The following is a 24,702-nucleotide window of genomic DNA, read 5'->3' on the forward strand; positions in this document are numbered from 1 at the left end:
GTCTTTAAGACATTCACGCTTCCATGTTTTTACAAACATACCTCCATCTCAAAAGATATACAGCTCTCAGCTGTGACGGGCATAGTTTCATATCCCCAGTGCTTTATTGTGTGATGGGCCTCAGGGCACTTAACCTTCATAAGTGCCCCCGTGCATAGACACATGCCAGAAAGGTGTAACTTTTTGAATCTTTGGCTCAGCTGACAAGCACTCGTTTCTTCTGAACGTAGTCACAACCCTGAAGCACTTCCTTGGAATGTGAATCTCATAGGACTTGATGTGTTTTTTATTAAATAAGTTTATAGGTCAATGACAAGTTTCTGTTTTTATTTGTCTGGATCTGTTAATTTATTTAAAAAGATATGAAAATTTATTTTAAAATCCATACAATAGGTCACCTACAAGTTCATCAGGTTCATTAGTGTGTTATATTATTATTATTATTTTTTTTTTTTTTTTTTTCACAAGATTGTCACCTTTGGTCAGCATCTGTTGTGCATTAATGTTGTATAAACTAGCATGCCTTCATTCATTCATTCATTCATTAGTTCATTCATTGTCATGTTTTTTCAAAAGTCTTTTTTTATGAAATTGCAAGGTTCAGCTTGTTAAGGATAGGAGTATGAACCTACACTGGTCTCACGGTTCGGTTCATTTACGATTATCATGTCATCAGTTCAATTCAATTCGATATCATGATCCATCACAATGCATTGACTATGCAATTTTCAGTTTTACTTTACACTTTTACAGTTTTGTCAATAAATACAAGACAGGTATATGAAGAATACAAATTATTTCAGAAAGATTCAATATTTGTAATATACAATTCATATGTGTACATTACACTATTCTTCTAATACATCATATTGATATTCGTACTAGTATTAAATTGCACTGTTTAAAGGGTAAATTAATTTATCAGAGACAGAAAAATTCAACAAACTCAAACACACACACTGTTAGGCTTTTATTTGTGCACATAACTTGAATCGATCTGTGGAATACCTGGTAGATGCCTTGATCTACGAAGAGTATTTCAAAGGCTTTTGGCTGATATCTTTTTTTGAACCACCTGGCGCTGTTTTCCAGACACTCAAAGCTTTAAATCTTTTCCCGAAAATAGTCAGAGGAAAGCATCAGTACTTCATAAGGCTTCATTTGCCAATACCTGCCCCCTGAATATTTCACTGTGCGTGAAATGATTTACACTCAGCATGAGTCTTTTCCAGTCCGTGCTTAAGTTGTTCATGAAAGCCGAAATGTTGCCAGAGGTCCGCTTTTAAAGTAGTTGGATCGTTTTTAAATACTCGAGCTTACCACTTGCATAGGGCAGCTGTGGCCTAATGGTTAGAGAGCTGGACTACCAGAAGGTTGCCGGTTCGAGTCTCGGTGCTGACAGGTGTTGTAGGTGGCGGGGAACAGCACTCTCTTCCACCCTCAATACTCTCTCTCTTCCACCCTCAATTCCACCCTCAGCCATGGGTACCCTTAATACCCATGGCTGAAGTGCCCTTGAGCAAGGTACTGAACCCCCAGTTGATCCCCGGGCGCTGGATATATAGCTGCCCACTGCTCTGGGTGTGTGTTCACGGTGTGTTCACTTCTCACTGCTGTGTGTGTGCACTTGGATGGGTTAAATGCAGAGCACCAATTCCAAGTATGGGTTACTATACTTGGCAAATGTCATGACTTTCATAGGATCCGTCTGCTCTCTTATCACTCTTGCAGTACTTTATGTCATTCACTGATCATTCTGCGCAGTGGCGCTACAAGCCAAATGCGCCTAATGTATGCTACAAATGTCATCAGAAAAGTACATTATAATCGGTTATGGTCTATTAATGAACTGATACCAAATTGTTCTTTTTTTTCAGCAAAACATTTTTCTTACTGTGGCTTTAATAAAGTCTGTATTCTTCATATAGAGAGCTGTAATATAAAGTAGCTTGCACTTTCTCTTTCTGTCTGCTCTTTTTTTTTTTTAACACTGAACTTGAACCTCATTTATGCCACATTGTTCATTCTTGAAGTAAATATGTAATTGCCCATCTTTAAGCATGACTGTTGAAATGAAATGGTAACAATTTACAATAAGAGCCCATTTGTAACATTAAAGGGATAGTTCGTCCCCAAAATTTTAATTTGATGTTTATCTGCTTAGCCCCAGGACTTCCAAAATGTAGGTGACTTTGTTTCTTTAGTACAACACAAACTGAGATTTTTAACTCAAACCGTTGCAGTCTGTCAGTCTTATTGATTTGAATGGTAATCACGACTAAAACATACAATAAAACTAAAAACAAACATACACAAATAAAACTAAATTAAACTCTGCAGCTTGTGACGATACATAGATGTTTAAAGACACAAAACAAATCGACCTGTTCAAGAAACCTAACAGAATTTATATAGTTTTTTTTAACTCTGATTCATGCAATGTCTGAACTATTCAAACTCTCCTAAGCGCATCCTCCTGAGCACGTTCTAAACCAGGCCCTTCTGTCGTCGTCGTCTTCTTCTTGCTTTACGGTGGATCACAGACTTATGAGTGCATTACCGCCACCTATCTCTCAAATGGACCATTGACACTTTCAATTGAGATTGTAGATAGAGTCCTCCTCTAAGTCACCTACATCTTGGATGCCCTGGGGTTAAGCAGAAAAACATAAAATTAGCATTTTTGTATGACCTATCCCTTTAAGATTAATGGAATATGTAGAAGTATTGTTCCTTGTTAGAGTGTGTTAATTTCTTCTGTTAACATTAGTTAATAAATTATGAACTAACTTTAATGACCAATAAACAGTAAACCAGTAGTTCCCAACCTTTTTCAACTCGCGGCCCAAACAACCACACACATATGTTTGCGCGGCCCACTGCAAAAAAAATTAACTGACCCCGCTATTGTTGGGTTAATAACTTAGTACTCAGAAGCTATATTGTTAACTGTATTTATTGAATGAACTAGGGCTGTGCGATGTGTACAAAAAAAAACTATCGTGATTTCTTTGATAAATTTTGCTAATTCGATTTTAATCACAATTTTGACACACACAGATATGCTTTACAGTCATAAATGCATTCAGGATGAATTTAAAACATATTTCCAAAAGAAAACCAATAAGAGCTTTATCAAAAACTTGTAACGTCTCTAGAACAGACATAAGTAAAAAAAAAAGTGCACTCACAACTCTCTCTATGCTCATGTGCTAGATATTAATTATTTTCGCACGTTTGTATTTCTAGCCTTTTACCGCATTCAGTGTGAACGCTCTGATCCGTTAACATGGGATCGGAAAAAAGTCACATCACAGACAGTGTGTGAACCTGGATTTACGTAGGCATATGACCAGTCTGTTCTGTTCTGTTGGATTCTGATTGAATCGGATAGCATACTGCGGGAGGTCAGGGCTGCGGAAAATCATGCTATAAAGCGATTTAGAAATCGCGCACACTCAAATCGTGATTTTTATGACGATTTCTATCATTCGCACAGCCCTAGAATGAACTGGCAATGAACAGAAAATAACTCGGGCTGGCACCGCTCAGCAAAATGGGAAAACCAGATTCAGGCAGAGCTCGGCAGTAGGTAGTCAGTCAGCGGAGTAAGCAGTCAGGAAGGAACATGTTGACAGCCATTTATGTTGACCTTGTTGACAGCTATTTAAGCATGTTTGAATTTGTTGTTTGTAGCATATGCAGCAAAAATAATAAAAATAAAAAATAATAATAATAACAATAAATTTGTGGTTCATTTTTAAACCAATCAGCGAGCTCGAAAAGTGGAAGCATAGTTACAGTTTAATATTTATTTTTTGTTATTTAATTATATATATATATATATACACTCACCTAAAGAATTATTAGGAACACCATACTAATACTGTGTTTGACCCCCTTTCGCCTTCAGAACTGCCTTAATTCTACGTGGCATTGATTTAACAAGGTGCTGAAAGCATTCCTTAGAAATGTAGGCCCATATTGATAGGATAGCATCTTGCAGTTGATGGAGATTTGTGGGATGCACATCCAGGGCACGAAACTCCTGTTCCACCACATCCCAAAGATGCTCTATTGGGTTGAGATCTGGTGACTGTGGGGGCCATTTTAGTACAGTGAACTCATTGTCATGTTCAAGAAACCAATTTGAAATGATTCGAGCTTTGTGACATGGTGCATTATCCTGCTGGAAGTAGTCATCAGAGGATGGGTACATGGTGGTCATAAAGGGATGGAGATGGTCAGAAACAATGCTCATGTAGGCCGTGGCATTTAAACGATGCCCAGTTGGCACTAAGGGGCCTAAAGTGTGCCAAGAAAACATCCCCCACACCATTACACCACCACCACCAGCCTGCACAGTAGTAACAAGGCATAATGGATCCATGTTCTCATTCTGTTTACGCCAAATTCTGACTCTACCATCTGAATTTCTCAACAGAAATCGAGACTCATCAGACCAGGCAACATTTTTCCAGTCTTCAACTGTCCAATTTTGGTGAGCTTGTGCAAATTGTAGCCTCTTTTTCCTATTTGTAGTGGAGATGAGTGGTACCCGGTGGGGTCTTTTGCTTTTGTAGCCCATCAGCCTCAAGGTTGTGCGTGTTGTGGCTTCACAAATGCTTTGCTGCATACCTCGGTTGTAACGAGTGGTTATTTCAGTCAAAGTCGATCTTCTATCAGCTTGAATCAGTCGGCCCATTCTCCTCTGACCTGTAGCATCAACAAGGCATTTTCGCCCCACAGGAATGCCGCATACTAGATGATTTTCCCTTTTCACACCATTCTTTGTAAACCCTAGAAATGGTTGTGCGTGAAAATCCCAGTAACTGAGCAGATTGTGAAATACTCAGACCGGCCCGTCTGGCACCAACAACCATGCCATGCTCAAAATTGCTTAAATCACCTTTCTTTCCCATTCTGACATTCAGTTTGGAGTTCAGGAGTTCAGGAGTCTTGACCAGGACCACATCCCTAAATGCATTGAAGCAACTGCCATGTGATTTGGTTGATTAGATAATTGCATTAATGAGAAATTAAACAGGTGTTCCTAATAATCCTTTAGGTGAGTGTATGTATATATATATATGAAATGATGTTATTATGTTATGATTTAGTCATTTTTACATATATTAACAATATTATTATTTCTCTTAATAGTAATTGGCGGCCCACCTGCAATACCACCGGCCTTGGCTCACAGGTTTAAAACCACTGCAGTAAACGTTTTTGAAGATAACATAATTATATGTTATTGTTAAAAAAATAAAAATAAAAAGATCAAACCAACATGAATATGAATAGTACATTTGTAAACACAGTACGTCTTTTTATATATATTTTTTTCTTTATCATGAACATTCTTGTTTGTCATTGACCTTTAAACAAAAATTGAATTTATTATCACAGTGCAGTGCGCCAGAAATGAGTACAGTATCCTCTCAAACCTATGGTTTATTGCACAGTTTGTTTTGATAGGAGTACAGTGCACTCAAGCTAAGGGCAAGGTCATAATGCTTTCATCTCATTTCTTATTCATGCCTTTAATGCCATAACTGGATGAAAACAGCAGTACTGAATGTAAGGAAGCTGGTGTCATTACGCATTCAAGTTTTCCCTGTTTGGTCTCTAACCAACATTGACACACAACATCATGCATGTGGAGAGGAAGCAATGCTGGAATCCCAAAGGACTAAACATTAGCAATATGGAAACATTTCCATGATGTAGGCTCTATGGTGTTGACGTCCTGTGAAAGCCTTCTAGTGTGAATCCAAAAGTAACTTAAATGTTAACACACAGTAAAATTGCAGCAGATGTGTGAATTACGACTGTAAACCTCCATTTCTGGCTTTATAAGCAGTCAGGGATGCTCACTGCAGATTGTGTTGCTCTTATTAGTCCCAACCATCTTGGGTCATTTCATCAGTTGATGTAGAAGAGGAGTGAGTATTTATGTGTGTTATTGTGGTGTTGGTTTCCGTGACGATAGCATCGCACCATTGACAGATGAGGACTGGCCTCGTGGGCGATACTTGAGCCTTTCCTGATTTTGACTGGTATGGCACCATGGAGCCATCCACTGGTCCATGGTTCATGGTGAGAAGGTTCTTTTTGTACCCTGTCTCTCATCGGATCTCTCCAATGTACATCAACCGTCTTGCTGCCAATCTTGCTATCTGTCTGTCTACATTAGCAGATCCTCTGAGCCTCAGAGGGCTCTTCTTGTATTTCTGCACTTTAAAACTTCCCAAGGTCACATCCCGTCCATGCACAAACACTTGGCTGAACAACAGGTCTCAGAGGTGGACAGAGATCTTTGTTGGCACACTTCACTTAAAAGCCACAGACACGTATGTTCAGATGAGCTCTGTAGTTTGTGCCAGGATTGAAAAGAGACATCTTGGTATTTTGGGTCTGGGTGCAGTGGCCTCGAAGGCGATTCATCCGGGATAATGAACGCGATATTGAATTATATGACAATTATAATATTGTCTATTAAATGCCGCTCCATTTAAAAGCAGGTGATGGTGATTTAGCGGTAATCAGGGAACCAGATTTATGGACTAGATGTGCGTGATCATATCGTTAGATATATCGCCCATCCCTGGTGTACGGTAGTGTTCAAAATAGAGTAAATCACCTTTTGAAAGTAATTTGACACTTCAAAGAAAGAGTTATCGATTACATTGTTACACCAGTAGGTGGCGAAAAGGGGCTGTTAAAATGTCTGTATTTGAATCATTCAAGAGATTGTTCAGTAATGAAACAAGTAAATCTTTGAGTGAGTCATTGAATCATGCATTTATAAATTACATCTGATTTTGTTTAGTTGGCTGTTTTTCTTCAGAATCGTGAGAGAACCAGAATCACCCTTAAAAAGAAAATCATGTAGCTCTATTTTGCACACAAGCAGCTCTTAAAGGGGTCTTATGACGTTGCTAAAAAGAACATTATTTTGTGGGTTTTTTTGTGTAATGCAATGTGTTTATGAGGTTTAAGGGAAAAAAAACATTATTTTCCACATAATGTACATTATTGTTTCTCCTCTAAGCCCCGTCTTTCTGAAACTCATAGATTTTTGCAAAGCTTATCATTCTGAAAAGGAAGGTGTGCTCTGATTGGCCAGCTATACCGTGCATTGTGATTAGCTGAATGCCTCAAGTGTGTGATGGAAATGTTACGCTCCTTACCACAGCGGTTCCCAATCCCAGTCCTCGCACCCCACTGCTCTGCATATTTTGCATGTCTCTCTTAGTTAACACACCTGATTATTATAACCAGCTCATTAGAAGAGAGCTACGTGTATGAACTGCATTCAGATAGATATGACCCCTGTACACTGCACCGTGTTCATTGCGCCCTACTCCCTGAGCAGGGGAAATCCTTTGAAGTTTACTTCACTTCCGAACATTCATTCATGGATTTGCGCTGCTGAGTGTGGCATCATATACCTCTGTAAATAAATACAATTTAGAATCACGTCTTGCACACTTTAATGCCCTTTGAATGAAACTTATACACTCGTTTTGAACTGGAAACATGGCGGAATGTCTGTGATGTCCACTTCGCAGGGCACTCGTCGAATAGAACAAATGTTGTTTGTGACGAGGAGTGGGATTGGGAAACGCTGCCTTACCATACTGTGATGCCGTGTCCCAGCTAACAAGACAAAAACAATATAATCCATTATAAACGAGACATTTGTTGCATCCAGTAGGGACATAATTACTAATAATAATGACTTATACTCTGTTTTTACATGTTGCATTGCGTATCATGTCTGCATTTGTGATTGGAGAAACAACAAACAACAAATGCTACTCCACACTCCTTAAAACTCGTGTTTTAATCATCAGTGGCAAATTCTTTAAATATGTAAATGTACTTTGTACTTACAGACTGAGTCAGAAGCACCAGACTGTTCTTGCAAAATTATGACTGCCCCACAGAAGCAGACAACGGCATTGTAGTCTACTCTCACAGGAAACAGTACTCGTCCTCCATAAAATGTGCTTCACACATCTGAATATTTGGGGTTGAATACAGCAGTGTTGTAAATACACCTTAACCACTGATTTCTAGATTTTACTGTGTCCTCTTTTGGAAGGCAAAACAAAGTAGCTTGGCTTTCACAACCAAACACAGCGACTTCACAACATGGCGTCGGTGACAACAGTGAGAACAAAATTTATGCCTTTCTTCTTAGCGTTAATATTTGGGCTGAGTTATGCAAATCTTCCCACAATGTGACATAGACATGGGGGCGTGTTAGAATGAGCCATTTTAGGGGGCGTGGACAAGTCTTAACATTTATAAAGAATATCTCTTTGGATTTGAGACTTTAGTCTTTGCAACTTTACAGATCTTCTTTATGCACCAAAAGCTTGTAACATTTCAAAGAAAAAAGAAAAATTTAAACCGCATTATATAACCCCTTTAAATAAGTCCAGTTATCCATAAGTTTTTATGTAACCTGCTGATTTTTTAAATTGGTATCAATAAAAGTATTGTTCATGAACATATATCGAAGTCAACGTATCAGTATATCAGTAACATAATTGCTCTGAGCCCATTCAAAGTACACTTCTTTGACTGTCCGTGAATGGAAGCTTTCGACACATGAACTCTAGCCTGTGGACCTTTGTTTTCGAGCACTCAATTCACTTGCCTATGCCTGTTCCTATTATATTAATGAACAATTTTGCACAGACACTAAAGCAGAGTTGCATGCAGACAGTGGGTCTCATTCACTCACTGAGGTCTTAAATTCATAGCTATGCCACACTCCATCTCTGCCACACTTGTTTTGTCCCATGAGATTCTACACTGCCTTAACACTAGTTTGATAGTGGTGTTAAGTGTTGCTGGTTTACCGGAGAAGCATTTAATGGCAGCTGTGCTGTCCCACTGGGAATCAGAGGATGAGCCCCTGGCGGATTGCTGCAGAAGCAGGAGGAGTATCTCTTGCTGTCAATAATGAGATTAATGATTTGACAGAGATGGAACGGTGGAGAATCGGACTGCTGTTAAACGGAATTAGTTGTCAAATTTGGAGACTGGATCAGAGAACATGAGATGACACAGCTTGATAATCCCTAAGAGGATGCAGGGTGTCACTGCTACCCTGTCATAACATTGATGAGGAGTGCAGGGAGCATTCCAGAAAGTGTGAAATAAATACTATAGCAGTTTTCACACTATGAGTATCTCCATTTCAGTTTCAGAGAACATGTTGGGACAAGTGGTGTAACTTGAATGCCTGTACTTCCTTTTGTTCCTATCTCCCTTCCTTTCAATAGCTCTCTCCCTTCATTTCATTTCCTCTTTTTTTTTTTTTACATTTATTTTTGACATTTTTGCCTTTATTTGGACAGGACGGTTTAGAGAGTTGAGATAAAGTGAAGTAGGAAAGAGAGAAGAGGAGGGGATTGAAAACGACCACAAGCTAGGACTCGAACTTTGGTCGGCAGAAGAACAACTGTGCTACCTGCTTGCTGACCACAAGCCTGCTGGGTTTGACACTTCCTTTCTTTCCTTTTCTTTTTCCTTTCATCCTTCCTTCTGTCCTGTGAAAACATCCTTTTGTTTCTACTTTAGGAAAAGAAAAGACATGATGTGCGGCCAAGTATGGTGCCATACTCAGAATATGTGCTCTGCATTGAAGTAAAGTGAAGTGACATACATCCAAGTATGGTGACCCATTCTCAGAATTCATGCACACACACACAGCAGTGAACACACAAAAACCGTGAACACACACCCGGAGCAGTGGGCAGCCATTTATGCTGCGGTGCCCGGGGAACTGTTGGGGGTTCGGTGCCTTGCTCAAGGGCACCTAAGTCGCGGTATTGCCGGCCAGAGACTCGAACCCACAACCCTAGGGTTAACTCTCTAACCAAAATACTTTAATTCCTTCCTACCTACTTGCCTTCTTACCTTAATTTCCTTACTTTTTATATATTCATTCAATCCTTTCCCTCTTTTCTTTCCTCATTAATTTCCTTCATTCCTTTCCTGGCTATATATCTACCCATTACATTTCTGTTTACCTTACAAATTTCCTTTGCGCGGATTTTTTCCCTCAACACCTATCTACCTGTTACATTTCTTTTTTTATTCCTTCCTTCATTCCCGACTTCCTTCCTACCCATCTGTCTACTTTACTTTGCCTTACTTTTTTCCTGCTTACCCATTTACCATACTTTGCCTTCTTTCCTTCTAACCTATCTGCATACCTTTCCCTTCCATCATTCCTTTGCATCCTTCTTTCCTACCTACAGTACCTTACTTTGCCTACCTTTCTTTGATTTCCGCTTGTCTATTTACCTACCTTACTTAGCCTTCCATCTTTCCTTTATTCCTACATATCTATCTACCTACCTTCCTTCCATCCTCCCTTCTTGAATTATTGTTGCAGACCATTTAATCTTATCTGTATGCCATTTTTTACTCTTATAAACTTTGTAGTCCTATTGTATGCCATCCACAAAGCATCTTAAAAACAGACTAACAAATGAACTAGACTAACTGGCCACTAAATTGGTGGCAATCATATAATGCTCTGAATTGTTTGTGTAGTTGTGCTTTCCAAAAAAAGCTTTTCCATTTAATGTTAACATCACCACTCAGTTATCCCAAGCGGCCCAGCATAAAGTCCAGAGAGTAGACAGACAAATAGCATGGGAACCTGTCAGAAAAATAAGTCTGTGTATGTGACTGAGAGGGTTAGATAAAGGTGTGAGCACGCAGCACTGAAGCCGAAGTGAGTTGAGTAAATAATCGGCCGTCTGAGGAGCCGCGGGTGCAGGGCTGGTGTGTCAGCAGGCGATGGATGAGTCCCCAGGCCTGATTGTAAAGCCCAGCAGGTTGTGTTGGTTGAGTGAGTCTGTGCCGAGTGGAGTCTCAATCTTCCCTCTAATAGGCCACTGACAGGCCTTTACCACACACATATACACACACTTGCGAGTACACACATCAATAAAAGTGTCCTGACAGGGACCTGGTACCTAGCACAGTACTACACTAAACTGGTTGCACACACGCACACAAAGACACGGGTGGCATCAATTCTCTGGCGCTATCATTAAACAATAGGTAAGGTGGAACAATACAGCAAAGTGCGTAGTATACGGCTGGCTGTGTAAGACACAAGCTCTCTGACAAGCCATATTTGTCATCCACTGGGACACAGGCAGGTCCGACATCTGCGGTACAGATGAGAGGTGTGTGAAAAAGTGACTTTGAGCCAGACAACTAATCTCGCAGCCTCACATACTCGACCCCTTGTCACAGGCCCACACACAAGTGTGTTTGCTCCCTCGCTTATGCAGTCTGGTCATACACTCCACAGCTCAAACACTCTATCACATAAAGCACACATAAACCCTCATAAAGGGTCCTTTGTATTACACACAGCCGTACAGTCGGACACATCCCTCCGCTGTGTGCCATACTGGGCAGAGATTTGATCATTGGTAAATGTTTGTCGAAGATGAATTCCCCGGCTGATACTGAAGGGTGTGTGCGTGTATGGGTCCAGTGATAAATGGAGTAGGGTGCCTAGAGACAGGGAAAAATAGGAGGAGGAAGGTTTTCTATTGCGACAGGAAATGTGAGTTTGTTTTTTTATATATATATATAACATTATGAAATGGCCATTAAATGGACCCTTGAAAAAGTAGCTGTTCAAATAACCAGGGAAAGGCGTATTACCAAAAAAAATACATTTGTTTTTCCATTAATTTACTCTTTACTTATTTTGCTTAATTCACACTTTATTTCTTTCTTTTTCTTTGCTTCTTTCTTTTTCCTCCTTGCTTCCTTTTTCCTATCTTTTACTCTTTTACTCTTTACTCTTTTTTCCATTCATCCCCACCTTCCTTTCTTTCTTTTTCTTTTTCCTCCTTGCATACTTTTTCCTATCTTTTACTCTTCCTCTTTTATCCCTTCCATCAATCAATCCATCCATTCATTCATTCATTCCCACCTTTCTTTCTTTCTTTCTTTCTTTCTTTCTTTCTTTCTTTTTCATCCTTCCTTCCTTCCATTCTTTGCTTTCCTAATTTATTTTATTATTATTCGTTCCTATCCTTCATTCCTGTCATTTTTCTTTCTTCCTGCTTCTTTCTTTCTGATTTTAATCGATTTGGTGAAGCCATTGTCACATGTTAGAGAAGCACAACTAAGAATTTACTCTTGCCAAATCTGCGCTGCCTAGTTAGTTCAAACGGAACTACCACCTGCTTCCAAATAAAACCTTTTCATAAACAGCTGTAAATGCTTTATTAAAATAAACTTTCAGCCAAAGCCTTTCTGCTCTGTATTTTTCCTCCACTAACCCTCTCTGATTTCCTTAAGATCTTTAAGTAATTCCATTCTCCCATTGGCTTGTCTAACATGCTAAATCGTAGCTGCTGGGAATAAATCTTTGGGGTTTTAAGCTCTGGTGTACAGCGGCAACAAGCGAAAGCTGCCATGCCGAGTCCATCTTTTACTCAACCCGCATGCATTGCATGTCACTTCAGCCCAGCCACTCATAAAGCAACATGATGGATAAATGAATACAGAAAGAAATAAAAAAAAGCCACACTTATTCTCTCCCGCACATCCTTTCCTCCGCCTCTCTGATGGATCTGTGAAATGATATAAGGAATAAGACTTAGAGGGAGAGCGAAAGAAGGGGCTGGGGTGGAGAGACACATATGATTTATTAGGCTGATAAAAATTCAGCCTTTGTTATTCAGTCATTTTTCCATGTGCAGCTTATTAAGGAGCGCACCTGCCAGAGAAAGAGTTTGTGTGCGCCAGTGGGTGTATGTCTAAATGTGTGTGTCCCGTGGAGAAGGAAGACTCAGACCTCACAAAGCCAGTTTAGATGACAACCCTCTGTGTTTAGTGCTGTATTTTCCTGTCTAGCAACGGCTCCCTTTAGACCTGGCATTAATACCATGAGTTTTCAGTGATCAAATCACAATCGATAGCACTTAACCACATTAAAAGCCAAGGGTAATTGCACCCAAGACATATTGTGACTGAATCACTGAAACCACAAAATATTTTTAAATCATTTAAAATGATGGAAATAATTTCTATCAATATTGTGTATAACATAACTTCTACAGTATGCAAATGCCATTGTCCATTTTGCAAATACAAGATAAAAAACATGTGTATACTAAGTGTAAAAGTGCCAGATGATCGTGTGTGTGTGTGTGTGTGTGTGTGTGTGTGTGTGTATATTTGTGTGTACTTGTGAAATGTGAACAGTGTTTATCTCTGGAGTTTATGCAAACCAAATAATGACTTCATTTTAGCTCAAGCGGACATCATTAGGTGATTAAGCTTTATTGATCAGTAAAGTGACATGTCAACCATTAATTCACTTCTGTGATTTGTCTGTTCCTCTGCAGGACCCTTATTTTCGTCATTGCGAAGCCCGGCATTGCATAGGGTCATCAAAACACGCTACAAGATTGACACACGTAAAGCCCATACAGTCCACCACAACCCGACTCTTTCCTACAGGGTCAAGAGAGTGCATTCTGCCAGGTAAGTGATGGGTGCTTTTCTGGTGGAGGTGGAAATGACCAGCACTTAATCCACTTCCTGTTTGTCTTCACCTCAACAAAGCTAATTTCAATGGCTTTATTCTATCATAAATTGTGTGTTTGCATGTGTGCGTGCATCCCGCTCACAATCTTAGCCCGGCACAACCAATTACCAGCCTGATTAAAACCTCTCTGTTGACATTCAGTGTTTTTATCAGTGTCTCAGTGCCTAATAAAACATAATATAACGGCCTGGCCCTTAATAACGCCACATAGACCCATAACTAACTGCTTCATCACCGCTGATAATGACAGAGAGAAGGTGCCGCTCGTCATGGTAATCTATTACTGGAACCATAATATTACACCATAAAGATGTTCTACGGGATGGCCCACATGCTCGCATGGACATGGGGGAAGTCACTGAGACAGAAGCTTTTAAGGGTGCCTTGAATAGAAATAGACATTTAGTTTTTTGTAATGGGCAATTCACACAAAACCTGTTTTTGCATTTAAAAAACATGAGACATTGGCAAGTGGAATAAGTAAGTTGTAAGTGATTTTTTTTAAAGTAGTTGTACTTTTAACTTGAGTGCTGTGTTTTTAGATCCCTGTGTCATATGCCAGCCTGGTCTTCTATACGTACATATTAGTCCATAACATTTACAAGGACAAAATGTACATTTTTGTATGTTTTTATTGTTGCTGAATTGTTACTGTAATTTAATGTATTACAACATTTAAATATATTTTATCTAAAAAAAATAAAAATAATATATATATATATATATATATATATATTTATTAATCTTTTATATCATTAAGATATTTGTATCCATGAATTTTATTTATAATTTTATTCATAAGTGGTTTCAATTTTTAGACCCCGTCACCATTGTATTTTTAGATGCTGTATTGTATGTTTCAGTGTCTGTGAAAATGTAAGTAAATGTACGTTTTGTAGAACCACATTTTGCGGAAAATGAGATCACACTGCATTTGCAAAACTTGAGCTCAATGGTCAAAGACATATTCTAGCATCTTTTTAGATGGGTAAACAATCTAAAAGTAGTGCAGTCAATTGAAAATTTTAAAATGATATTCAAAAAACAGATCAACAGAAGGTTGTATTTATGTTTAAATGACAGTTAACAGCTTTCCCTGTTAAATTTGTGGCCTGGCAGTATATACATTCCCCAGACGATGTTAATGCAATGGTGTTAGTGCAAGAGGCAGCGATTCAGATTCAAATGACAAACAACTTGTTTTCCCCTTATATACCGTCTAGCAGTTTGTGTGCAAAAGAGAATGGCTGTTGCACAATATGAGGTGTCTAGTTGCCCATTGTGGTTCTGTTCACACAGAACAAGCCTTTAAAGCAAAATTAAGATAGCTTGGAAAGCTTCTAAATTGTAAATGTGTATAGAAAGACAGAGAGAAGGAAGAGGGGTCACTGCTGTGTCTGTATGGCATTAGCTTTAGTGTGATAGTAGGCCAGGCCACTGAGAAATCCGATTCACTTAAGGGTGTAAATGAAGCACTCATGCGTATGGATGTAAATTTTTTATTCCCCCTCTTATCTACAGAGTTAAAATGATCTTCATAAATCCCCCTGCTGTGTGGGCCTGGCTTAGCCATGTATAAAAAAAAGAGAATGTGGATTAAAGGTGTTATATGTTAAGAAACAAAATAACCTTCTCTTTTACCTTTCTTGTTCTCTTTTACTGGCTTTCTGGTCTTTTCTGCCTTAGTGAGGATCGCTTTACACTGCCTTGAGTGGAAAGCGTTTAACAAAATCACTTCTTTTTGCTGCTTTCAAGCAGGTTCGGTGCATGATATCACTTTGAGTATCTGATTGGCTGCTTAAGCTGCTGTAACTTTGGAGAGAGAGGAAGTTGGGGGAGCAGATCTGTTTATGTTCATTGGTTTTAAATCTAGTAATGTAGTTATCCCTGTTCCTCTCATAATGAGCTGATAATAGTTTCATTATGTGTGTATCTTAGCCTTTTCTGCTCATTGTTCACATTTAGGATGGGCATGTTTCTTTGGATATAATCAAGCCATGAAAATATGTATATATTTTTACTTAAACATATGTTTTAGAATTTTACATAGCAAGGAAACATAATGCTATGCCCAACTTAGTAAAACTACTGGTATATGTAGTCATCACGTGGCGGTTGAGCACATTTTGGTCGACAGACATCTAACAGCTGCTCTTGAAATAGATGATTAATAGGTCTACAGGTCAGACTCTCATCTGAGCTCATTACTGAAGAGATGCTGACATTTTGACCTCAGTGGCCTGCACGCAAGTATTCAACACTGTTTATGTATAGTTTGATTAGATTTGTGTGTGTGTGTGTGTGGGTGTGTGTGTGTGTGTGTGTGTGTGTGTGTTTGTGTGTGTGTGTGTGTGTGTTTCTAGCTCTCATCATCTGTAATTTATTCTGTAATTAAATCTGTAATTTACAGATTGTCTTGCATGACTTACATACTATATAAGTAATGAATATCATACTGAAAGTGTAGCCTGATTGCTTTGTGTAATAGTTACTAAAACTTTTTATTGTTAATGGTGTCCAAAATTATTACAACACTAGCCAGTTATTTCTATATTTTGCTGTAGTGTGTCAGTAGGAAATATCATTTTACATTTCCATAAATGTATTTTGCCAGTGAGATTTTTGTCTGGCAACAGCCAGTGCAGTTCAATTTGTTTTATTTTATTCATTTTCAAATGTACAAATGTTTTTGTATACTCTTTCTAAAAGGTGATTTAAAAATACACTGTACACTTTTTATATGTATCCAGATTTTGCCCTAAAATCTCAAATATTATTTGTAGCCAACTAAAATATTTTAATATATTGTGCTACAGGAATCTAAGGTGTTACTGCAAGTTTGTGTGCAGGTCAGTGATACTTGATTCATGTAATTTAGATTTGCTAGGGCAGTGCTCTCTGATTTTTAATGGATTAGCGAGTGCGTGTTTGTGGGGCTTCATTTGTGTAATGCAGATTTTGTGAGAGACGCGTGCTTGGCTTCAGACTGCCTTTGAGATGTGGTGACTTACCCCTATTCATTTAGCTGCCTGCAATAAATATTGATTCATCAAGGGATTTTCAATTTGAACCTCTGAGACGCATTGTGAAATATTACAAGAGCGAGGGAAATGAGAAAGAGAGAAAGGTAGCGTGGGGGGAGAGGAGATGAGGGAAGATTTTTAACGATCCATCTCTCATTCATTCATTCATTTGTTGGTGATGCTTAATTTTAGAGTATTTTAGAGTATGGCCATCTGCCACATTCTTATTATATTTAAACATTTGGCAGGCATTACATTTAAGCTTTTGTCTGAAGCGACTTATGGTGCATTCAAGATATGCGTTTTACCATCGAACCCGTAATGTTGTCACTGTGCTATAAAGAACGGATGCACAGCATGCTTAAAAAAAGCTACAATGCCAAGAGTCTCTCCATATTAGTTAGTTAGGAAACACACACAGATGGCCAATCACAGTCCACCACCCAAGAGCTCAAGCAGAAGAAGCGCGGAGCCCCTCTCCGTCTCACACTTGAGCAGACAGACGCGGGGCTTTTTAGCCCCTCACCCTTCCGTGCAGTGACCCGGCGTCCGGCGCAGCAAGCTGGAGAACGGTGGGAGTGTGTAGTCAGCAGTGCGGCTGTGTCTGGTGATTGAGTGTTCGAGGGGACTGGGTGGGGGAGGAAAGGCCCTCGTAAATCCCCGGCAGCCACCAGAAAATAGATATAATCTCAACATTAACTACATTAATAGTAGCAGGAGTTGAATTAAGAAAGCCGTAAAGCATGGACGCCTGGGCATAAATTACACGAGTCCATGCGCACACACACACATATACGTACATACGCATACAAACTGCCTCCTCCCATTGCATGCTCTCCATTTTGTTCTTTCTTTTCTAGATTTTCTCATTTATTACTGTGAATGTAGAGTTTGTCTTTTTGTTCTTGGACTTGGCCAGTCAGACCACCTCTTAAAATAATCTCTTATTTTTCTTGATATTTTAAACATGAATATTAATTCATTTATATTATTAATATAGATATTAAAAATGATTTATATAATTTGATCAATATTCATATATGATTTGAATTAAGAAAATGTGCAAACTTTTTGATATTGATATTTCTTCTCATCATAAATTAATGATGAGTTTTATATTAATGATTCTAATAATATTATCAATATCAGTATAATATCTCTTTATTGCAGTTATCTATTATTTTATTAGTAGTAATATTGTTGATAATAATGATTAATTTAATATTAGCAACATTTACATATTACATGATCAAAGTTCTATAATAAATGCACATTCAAATACTTCATTAATACTTGATTTATTCAACTCAATTAATTTGTTGCTATTATATTCAGCAATATATCTGTTTGCAAAATTTTAAATAATGCACAGAAAGTGAGCAAAGGACTTTTAATCAAAGCAGCCATAATAAAAATCTTGATTAATATTTCACTCTAGCACTCATTTTAGGACTCACATTCATATATTTACTGTGCTGTGTATTCAGCCAGATTTCTTGCTGCTGTTGCTGCTGAACTCTTACACTGTTCATGTTGAAGAAACAACAATCACAATCTTCACCTTTTATTTTCTTTGGTCGTCGCACTCTGACACGTGCGGTCATGCACTCTCTCAGTGTGGGTGGAGCGGCCCGCGTGGCCCTCATCAGGTTTAGTGCTCTGGTATTGATCAGCACAGGATATGCTGCAGCATTGCTCCCCTCTTCTCTCCTCTTCACCACCTCTCCATTCATCTCATCCACCCATCCTGGGAGAGAAGGGAGGGGACCACAAGGGAGAACAGGAGGAACAAGAGAGGTGAATTGAGAATGCTGAAGGACAAGGTAGAGCAATAGAGCTTAAGAGTTCAGGAATTAACACTCATAAATGTTTGACTGGTAATACAGTGTTGAGATATAAAACAGAGCATGAGCCTGGAAATGTTGAAAATGATGACCTGGCTGGAAATACCCTAAATGTTTTACTCATTTATGTATAATATATATACATATGCATAGATATATTTATATATACACATACAGATATGTATATGTATATATGTGTGTGTGTGTATAAACACATAAACACACACACACAATGTTTTAGTCATTTATGTATTGTGTATATATATATATATGTGTGTGTGTGTGTGTGCGCGCGCTCTTGTTTTTGTGACATATCAGGACCCAACTCTGTATAATGACATGGGTATGACACAGGTATTACAAGGAGAGGGTGACTTATGACGACAGAACCCATGTCCCCATTTTTCAAAACGCTTATAAATCATACAGAATGAGAAAGTAAAAATGCACAAAGTGTCCTGTGAGGGTTAGGGTTAGGGGTAGGGTTGGTGAAGGGCGATTAGAATATACAGTTTTTACAGTATAAAAACCATTACGCCTATGGGATGTCCCCACTTTTCAAAAAAAAAAACAAACGTGTGTGTGTGTGTGTATTTATATAAAGAGTATTTATTTCCCTTTAAAAAAAAAATACCTTACTGACAACAGACTTGTGTACAGTAATGTAATTAAGAAAATTTACATTTAGTTCAAAGTGTTCAAGAGCATTTATTGTCAGGCCAATCTGAAACATGCCACATGTCTGGTATAATAAGCAAAAATACCCGCCACTGCAAAAAATAGCCTCATTTGGCTGGTTGCAAGTGTTAATATCCCACCCTGATGACAACGGTCTAATTTACCTCATGTCATCTGTTCCTCAGTCCTCTCCCCTTTTATTTTTTCATCTTTTGCCCACTTGTCTGCCCTTAAGCTGTTGATTTCTTCAAACATTTTAAATGTTTTCCCTCTATAATAGTCTTTAATACAAGTATCAATTAAGTTTCCTTCATTATCTACTTTGCTACAAGCAAAATCTCATTTACACACAAAAAATTGGTTAAGTGAAACCAGCTAGCTCATTTCAAGGGTAACTCTTTTTGTCTATTCTTCAGGATGAGCTTACTAATGCTTTATCTGCAGCCAAATAGACAAGACAAGCATTATTGTGAATGCCCTGTGAATTCCTCTCCGTCACCAAAACAAAAGTCACATCGTTAATCACCCTGCCGGAGTGCTGATTCGCTCTCTCCTTCATCTGCGCTTGTCCTGCGGTCGAAACACAACACCACAACAAGACACACATATATACATGCATGCTCTCATGTGAGAATGCAGAATAGTTTGCATGATCAAAAGCAGCCAGTGATTGTGGCTAACTATTCTGAGTATTGGCTGCTTTAAGAACTTTTTTTTTTACTTTTAACAATTACGAGGTTTTCTCTCATACTAATTGTTTGGCCGGCATATGCATTCTTACTCGACCATCACATGCACCAGCACTGGTGTGTTTTTGTCTTGACACAGGTGTAAGTCCCCCGTGCTCATGCTTGCTGATGGTTGCTTACCGTGTCCCTTAAATATGCCACATACCAGCAAAAAAAGAGATTTGTGTCTAGTGGGAGTGATAAAAATCATGATGCCTCAGAGATGTTTGCTGTAAAAGCGTTTATTTTGACAGAATGAATTAAAGGGACAAAAACACAGATTCGCTCCAGCCCCTTGAGGGATGGGTCATCATCAGAATATTCAGTACATCTTTGCATTTCATGCATACTTAACGTGAGCACAATGTAATCAAGAAAACAAAAAAGGAATTAAAAAAAAAAATGGTTCTGGTGCGACACGTGACCAAGTGCTGTGAGCAGCCTTGCCCCAGTATTCTGATGATTCTGCGTTTCCCGTAAAGCATGTGACAAACCGAATAACATAAACGCTGCCCTGCCTCTTTAATTACTGAGCACATTGGTTTTCCAATGACGCGCACTCCACAGACTCGCCGTGCCACATCGTGTCTTTAACTGCCGAACACGTTTCCCACGACTGTACGCTTACTCGTGCCTTTGATAACTTTTGTCTGACTGTACATGTAATGGCAGCAGGCAGCACCTCCCGCCACTAAAATACATTATATTTGTCCATATTGTCATCAATATACATACTGACTTCAATTTGGACCACTAAATAAATAGACTACTATTGTTACATAAGTATGAGGAATAGATTATTTATTGTATAGGTCATTTCAAGAGTGATAAACAAAGTGATAGAAAATATTTATTTTCATGCATTTTAAATGTTTAAAAATGTGGAAACCAATCATTACATCACATCATATCCTGACTGCATTCTTTTTTATAAAATAGGGGCTTTATGGGGAGTGTGTATACATTGTTATAAGTATAACAGTTTATAGTTAATTAATTTAATGAAATGAACAAGTGTCTTAGCCCTCAAGGGACTATTTGGCCAACCAGATTATTCCTTCTTGAAAAGCAAAATGTTATTGGTAGTGTAAAAAACATCAACTTTGAAGCACATGCTGATTGATGGACTAGCATTACTCAACATTACTTACTACCTTCCAGCAACGCTACATTCAGTGAAGGTAAAATAGTAAAAAACATAGTTCATTTAATTGGAACCAGAATCAGAACCTGAATATTTGTATGCTGTAATATATGTTGAATTTTGACATTGCCAACCTTTAAATTAAGTTGACAGTAAGTAATAAACAATATTGAGCATTGAGTAGTTGAGTATTGTGCTTTTTTTTTCTTCTTTCTTACCACTATTAATATGATTTTAATGGAACCAGAACCGGAGTTGGAACCGGAACTGTTAGGTAGAACTGGAATCCAAAATTTTTTTGATGGTGTCAAAAGTATCAACCGGTCGCTAATGAAATTTTTAAAACACTGTTGAACGGACTCTTAAATGCAGCTGATTGGCTATCGTGATTACGCACTCAACAAATATGACTGTGATTGGCTACAATGATCATCGTTTCACACTCTTCACCGAGTGCTCACATAGAAATGCACTGGAGTGTTTGAAAGCTGCCGCATCTGTATATCTGCACATAGACGGATCCACTGATAGATCTACAAAGTGTGTGTATACAGTATATGTATATATATGCATGATGTACAGTCGTGGCCAAAAGTTTTGAGAATTACATAAATATTAGTTTTCAAAAAGTTTGCTGCTAAACTGCTTTTAGATCTTTGTTTCAGTTGTTTCTGTGATGTACTGAAATATAATAACAAGCACTTCATACGTTTCAAAGGCTTTTATCGACAATTACATGACATTTATGCAAAGAGTCAGTATTTGCAGTGTCGGCCCTTCTTTTTCAGGACCTCTGCAATTCGACTGGGCATGCTCTCAATCAACTTCTGGGCCAAATCCTGACTGATAGCAACCCATTCTTTCATAATCACTTCTTGGAGTTTGTCAGAATTAGTGGGTTTTTGTTTGTCCACACGCCTCTCAATGGGATTAAGATCTGGGGAGTTTCCAGGCCATGGACCCAAAATTTCAACATTCTGGTCCCCAAGCCACTTAGTTATCACTTTTGCCTTATGGCACGGTGCTCCATCGTGCTGGAAAATGCATTGTTCTTCACCAAACTGTTGTTGGATTGTTGGAAGAAGTTGCTGTTGGAGGGTGTTTTGGTACCATTCTTTATTCATGGCTGTGTTTTTGGGCAGAATGGTGAGTGAGCCCCCATTCCCTTGGATGAGAAGCAACCCCACACATGAATGGTGTCAGGATGCTTTACTGTTGGCATGACACAGGACTGATGGTAGCGCTCACCTTTTCTTCTCCGGACAAGCCTTTTTCCAGATGCCCCAAACAATCGGAAAGGGGTTTCATCTGAGAATATGACTTTGCCCCAGTCCTCAGCAGTCCATTCACTATACTTTCTGCAGAAGATCAATCTGTCCCTGATGGTTTTTTTTTTGAGAGAAGTGGCTTCTTTGCTGCCCTTCTTGACACCAGGCCATCTTCCAAAAGTCTTCGCCTCACTGTGCGTGCAGATGCGCTCACACCTGCCTGCTGCCATTCCTGAGCAAGCTCTGCAATGGTGGCACTCCGATCCCGCAGCTGAATCCTTTTTAGGAGACGATCCTGGCGCTTGCTGGACTTTCTTGGACGCCCTGAAGCCTTCTTTACAAGAATTGAACCTCTTTCCTTGAAGTTCTTGATGATCCTATAAATTGTTGATTTAGGTGCAATCTTAGTAGCCACAATATCCTTGCCTGTGAAGCCATTTTTATGCAACGCAATGCTGCACGCGTTTCTTTGCAGGTCACCATGGTTAACAATGGAAGAACAATGATTTCAAGCATCACCCTCCTTTTAACATGTCAAGTCTGCCATTCTAACCCAATCAGCCTGACATAATGATCTCCAGCCTTGTGCTCGTCAACATTCTCACCTGAGTTAACAAGACGATTACTGAAATGATCTCAGCAGGTCCTTTAATGACAGCACTGAAATGCAGTGGAAAGGTTTTTTTGGGATTAATTTAATTTTCATTGCAAAGAAGGACTATGCAATTCATCTGATCACTCTTCATAACATTCTGGAGTATATGCAAATTGCTATTATAAAAACTTAAGCAGCAACTTTTCCAATTTCCAATATTTATGTAATCCTCAACTTTTGGCCACGACTGTATGTATGGAAATGTTTATAAGATAACAATGATATATGTGATATCAAAGCAAAGATATGTAGTTGTAGAAAGTTTATATATATCATGAAACAAACCTCAAGAACGGTGACATCTTTTAACATCATAAAACAACAAATAAATAATAATAATGACATTTGGGGGAATTTTTCTGGTATAAGTTGGTCGTTTTCTTTCTTTCTAGTGCTTTCCCAAATAAAAAAATGCAAAAAAAAAAAATTCTTATTATTTCTTAGTATTTTAATCTCCTATAAAAAAAAAGTTTAAAGGGCTATTTGACCAAGAAGGGGAGTGATGGGGTGCTGCGCCAGATGACCTGGCCTCCACAGTCACCGGACCTGCACCCAATTGAGATGGTTTAGGGGTGAGCTGGACCGCAGACTGAAGGCAAAAGGGCCAACAAGTGCTAAGCATCTCTCGGGGAACTCCTTCAAGACTGTTGGAAGACCATTTCAGGTGACTACCTCTTGAAGCTCATCAAGAGAATGCCAAGAGTGTGCAAAGCAGTAATCAAAACAAAATGTTGCTACTTTGAAGAATATAGAATATGACATATTTTCAGTTGGTTCACACTTTTTTGTTATGTATATAATTCCATATATAATTCCACATGTGTTAATTCATAGTTTTGATGCCTTCAGTGTGAATCTACAATTTTTATAGTCATGAAAATAAAGAAAACTCTTTGAATGAGAAGATGTGTCCAAACTTTTGGTCTGTACTGTATATATATAGGTGCGTGCGTGCGTGCGTGTATATATGTATGTATGTATGTATGTGTATATATATATATATATATATATATATATATATATATATATATATATTTTTTTTTTTTTTTCAGTTTTTTTTATAGTGTCCTCAAAGTTTCATCCGAATGATTTCAAGTAAAAAACTTCTCCTATCTCATGTCCCTCAGCGGACCCTTAGGAAGAGCACAAAGACTTTTTATATCATAGCCTCAGGGTCAGAGTCCCCAAATGCTAAATCATGTCCTACTCTAACAGTGCAATTACAACCCATCGTGTGTCCCATAAAAATAATTCCCCACTGCCATTCAAGTGATACATGGGACGACGTGATATGTCCCTCCAGACCCCATGTATTAGCACTGCCGATTCCCTCTGCCTCTGATATCAGATCAGCTCTTACGCCTTCCAGCCTGAGTTACTGCACTAACAGGAACCACAGACATAACTGATACCAGAACAGCAACTAAAAGTATGTATGTCGTGGCCACCTGTGATTTAAAGAGTGCCGGTTGGCTGAAGATAAGGTATCAGCGTTTAAGGGTCAAGGACGACTGGCTGGGAGCACTAAGGATATTGGAGCTCTCCTCTTTGCTTTCTGTCTTTTATTTCCATCTTTTCCAGAGTTAAAACGAGAGACCCAAGAGGTCACAAGGCATCTTGTGTTTACAGCTATCCTCTCGCTTCTTCTTAGACAAAGCCCAGTGGAAGAACATTTGCATGCTATTACATGTACTCTGCCTCCGAGTTTAGGCTTCATATATTTTATCCATTTGCCTCAGTATGA

The 24,702-nt window shown here is 38.6% G+C and overlaps 1 protein-coding gene across 1 annotated transcript in view; it reads left to right on the forward strand.

Moving 5' to 3' along the window:
• The window catches only part of zc3h3 (zinc finger CCCH-type containing 3), a 74,271-nt gene that overhangs the window by 29,900 nt on the left and 19,669 nt on the right, over positions 1 to 24,702 (forward strand). The window contains exon 4 of the mRNA XM_059570968.1: positions 13,416 to 13,554. Coding sequence (XP_059426951.1) covers positions 13,416 to 13,554 — 139 coding nt within the window. The remainder of the gene's footprint in view (positions 1 to 13,415; positions 13,555 to 24,702) is intronic.

Source organism: Carassius carassius, chromosome 17 (genome assembly GCF_963082965.1).
Source record: "Carassius carassius chromosome 17, fCarCar2.1, whole genome shotgun sequence".
NCBI classification, from domain to species: Eukaryota; Metazoa; Chordata; class Actinopteri; order Cypriniformes; family Cyprinidae; genus Carassius; species Carassius carassius.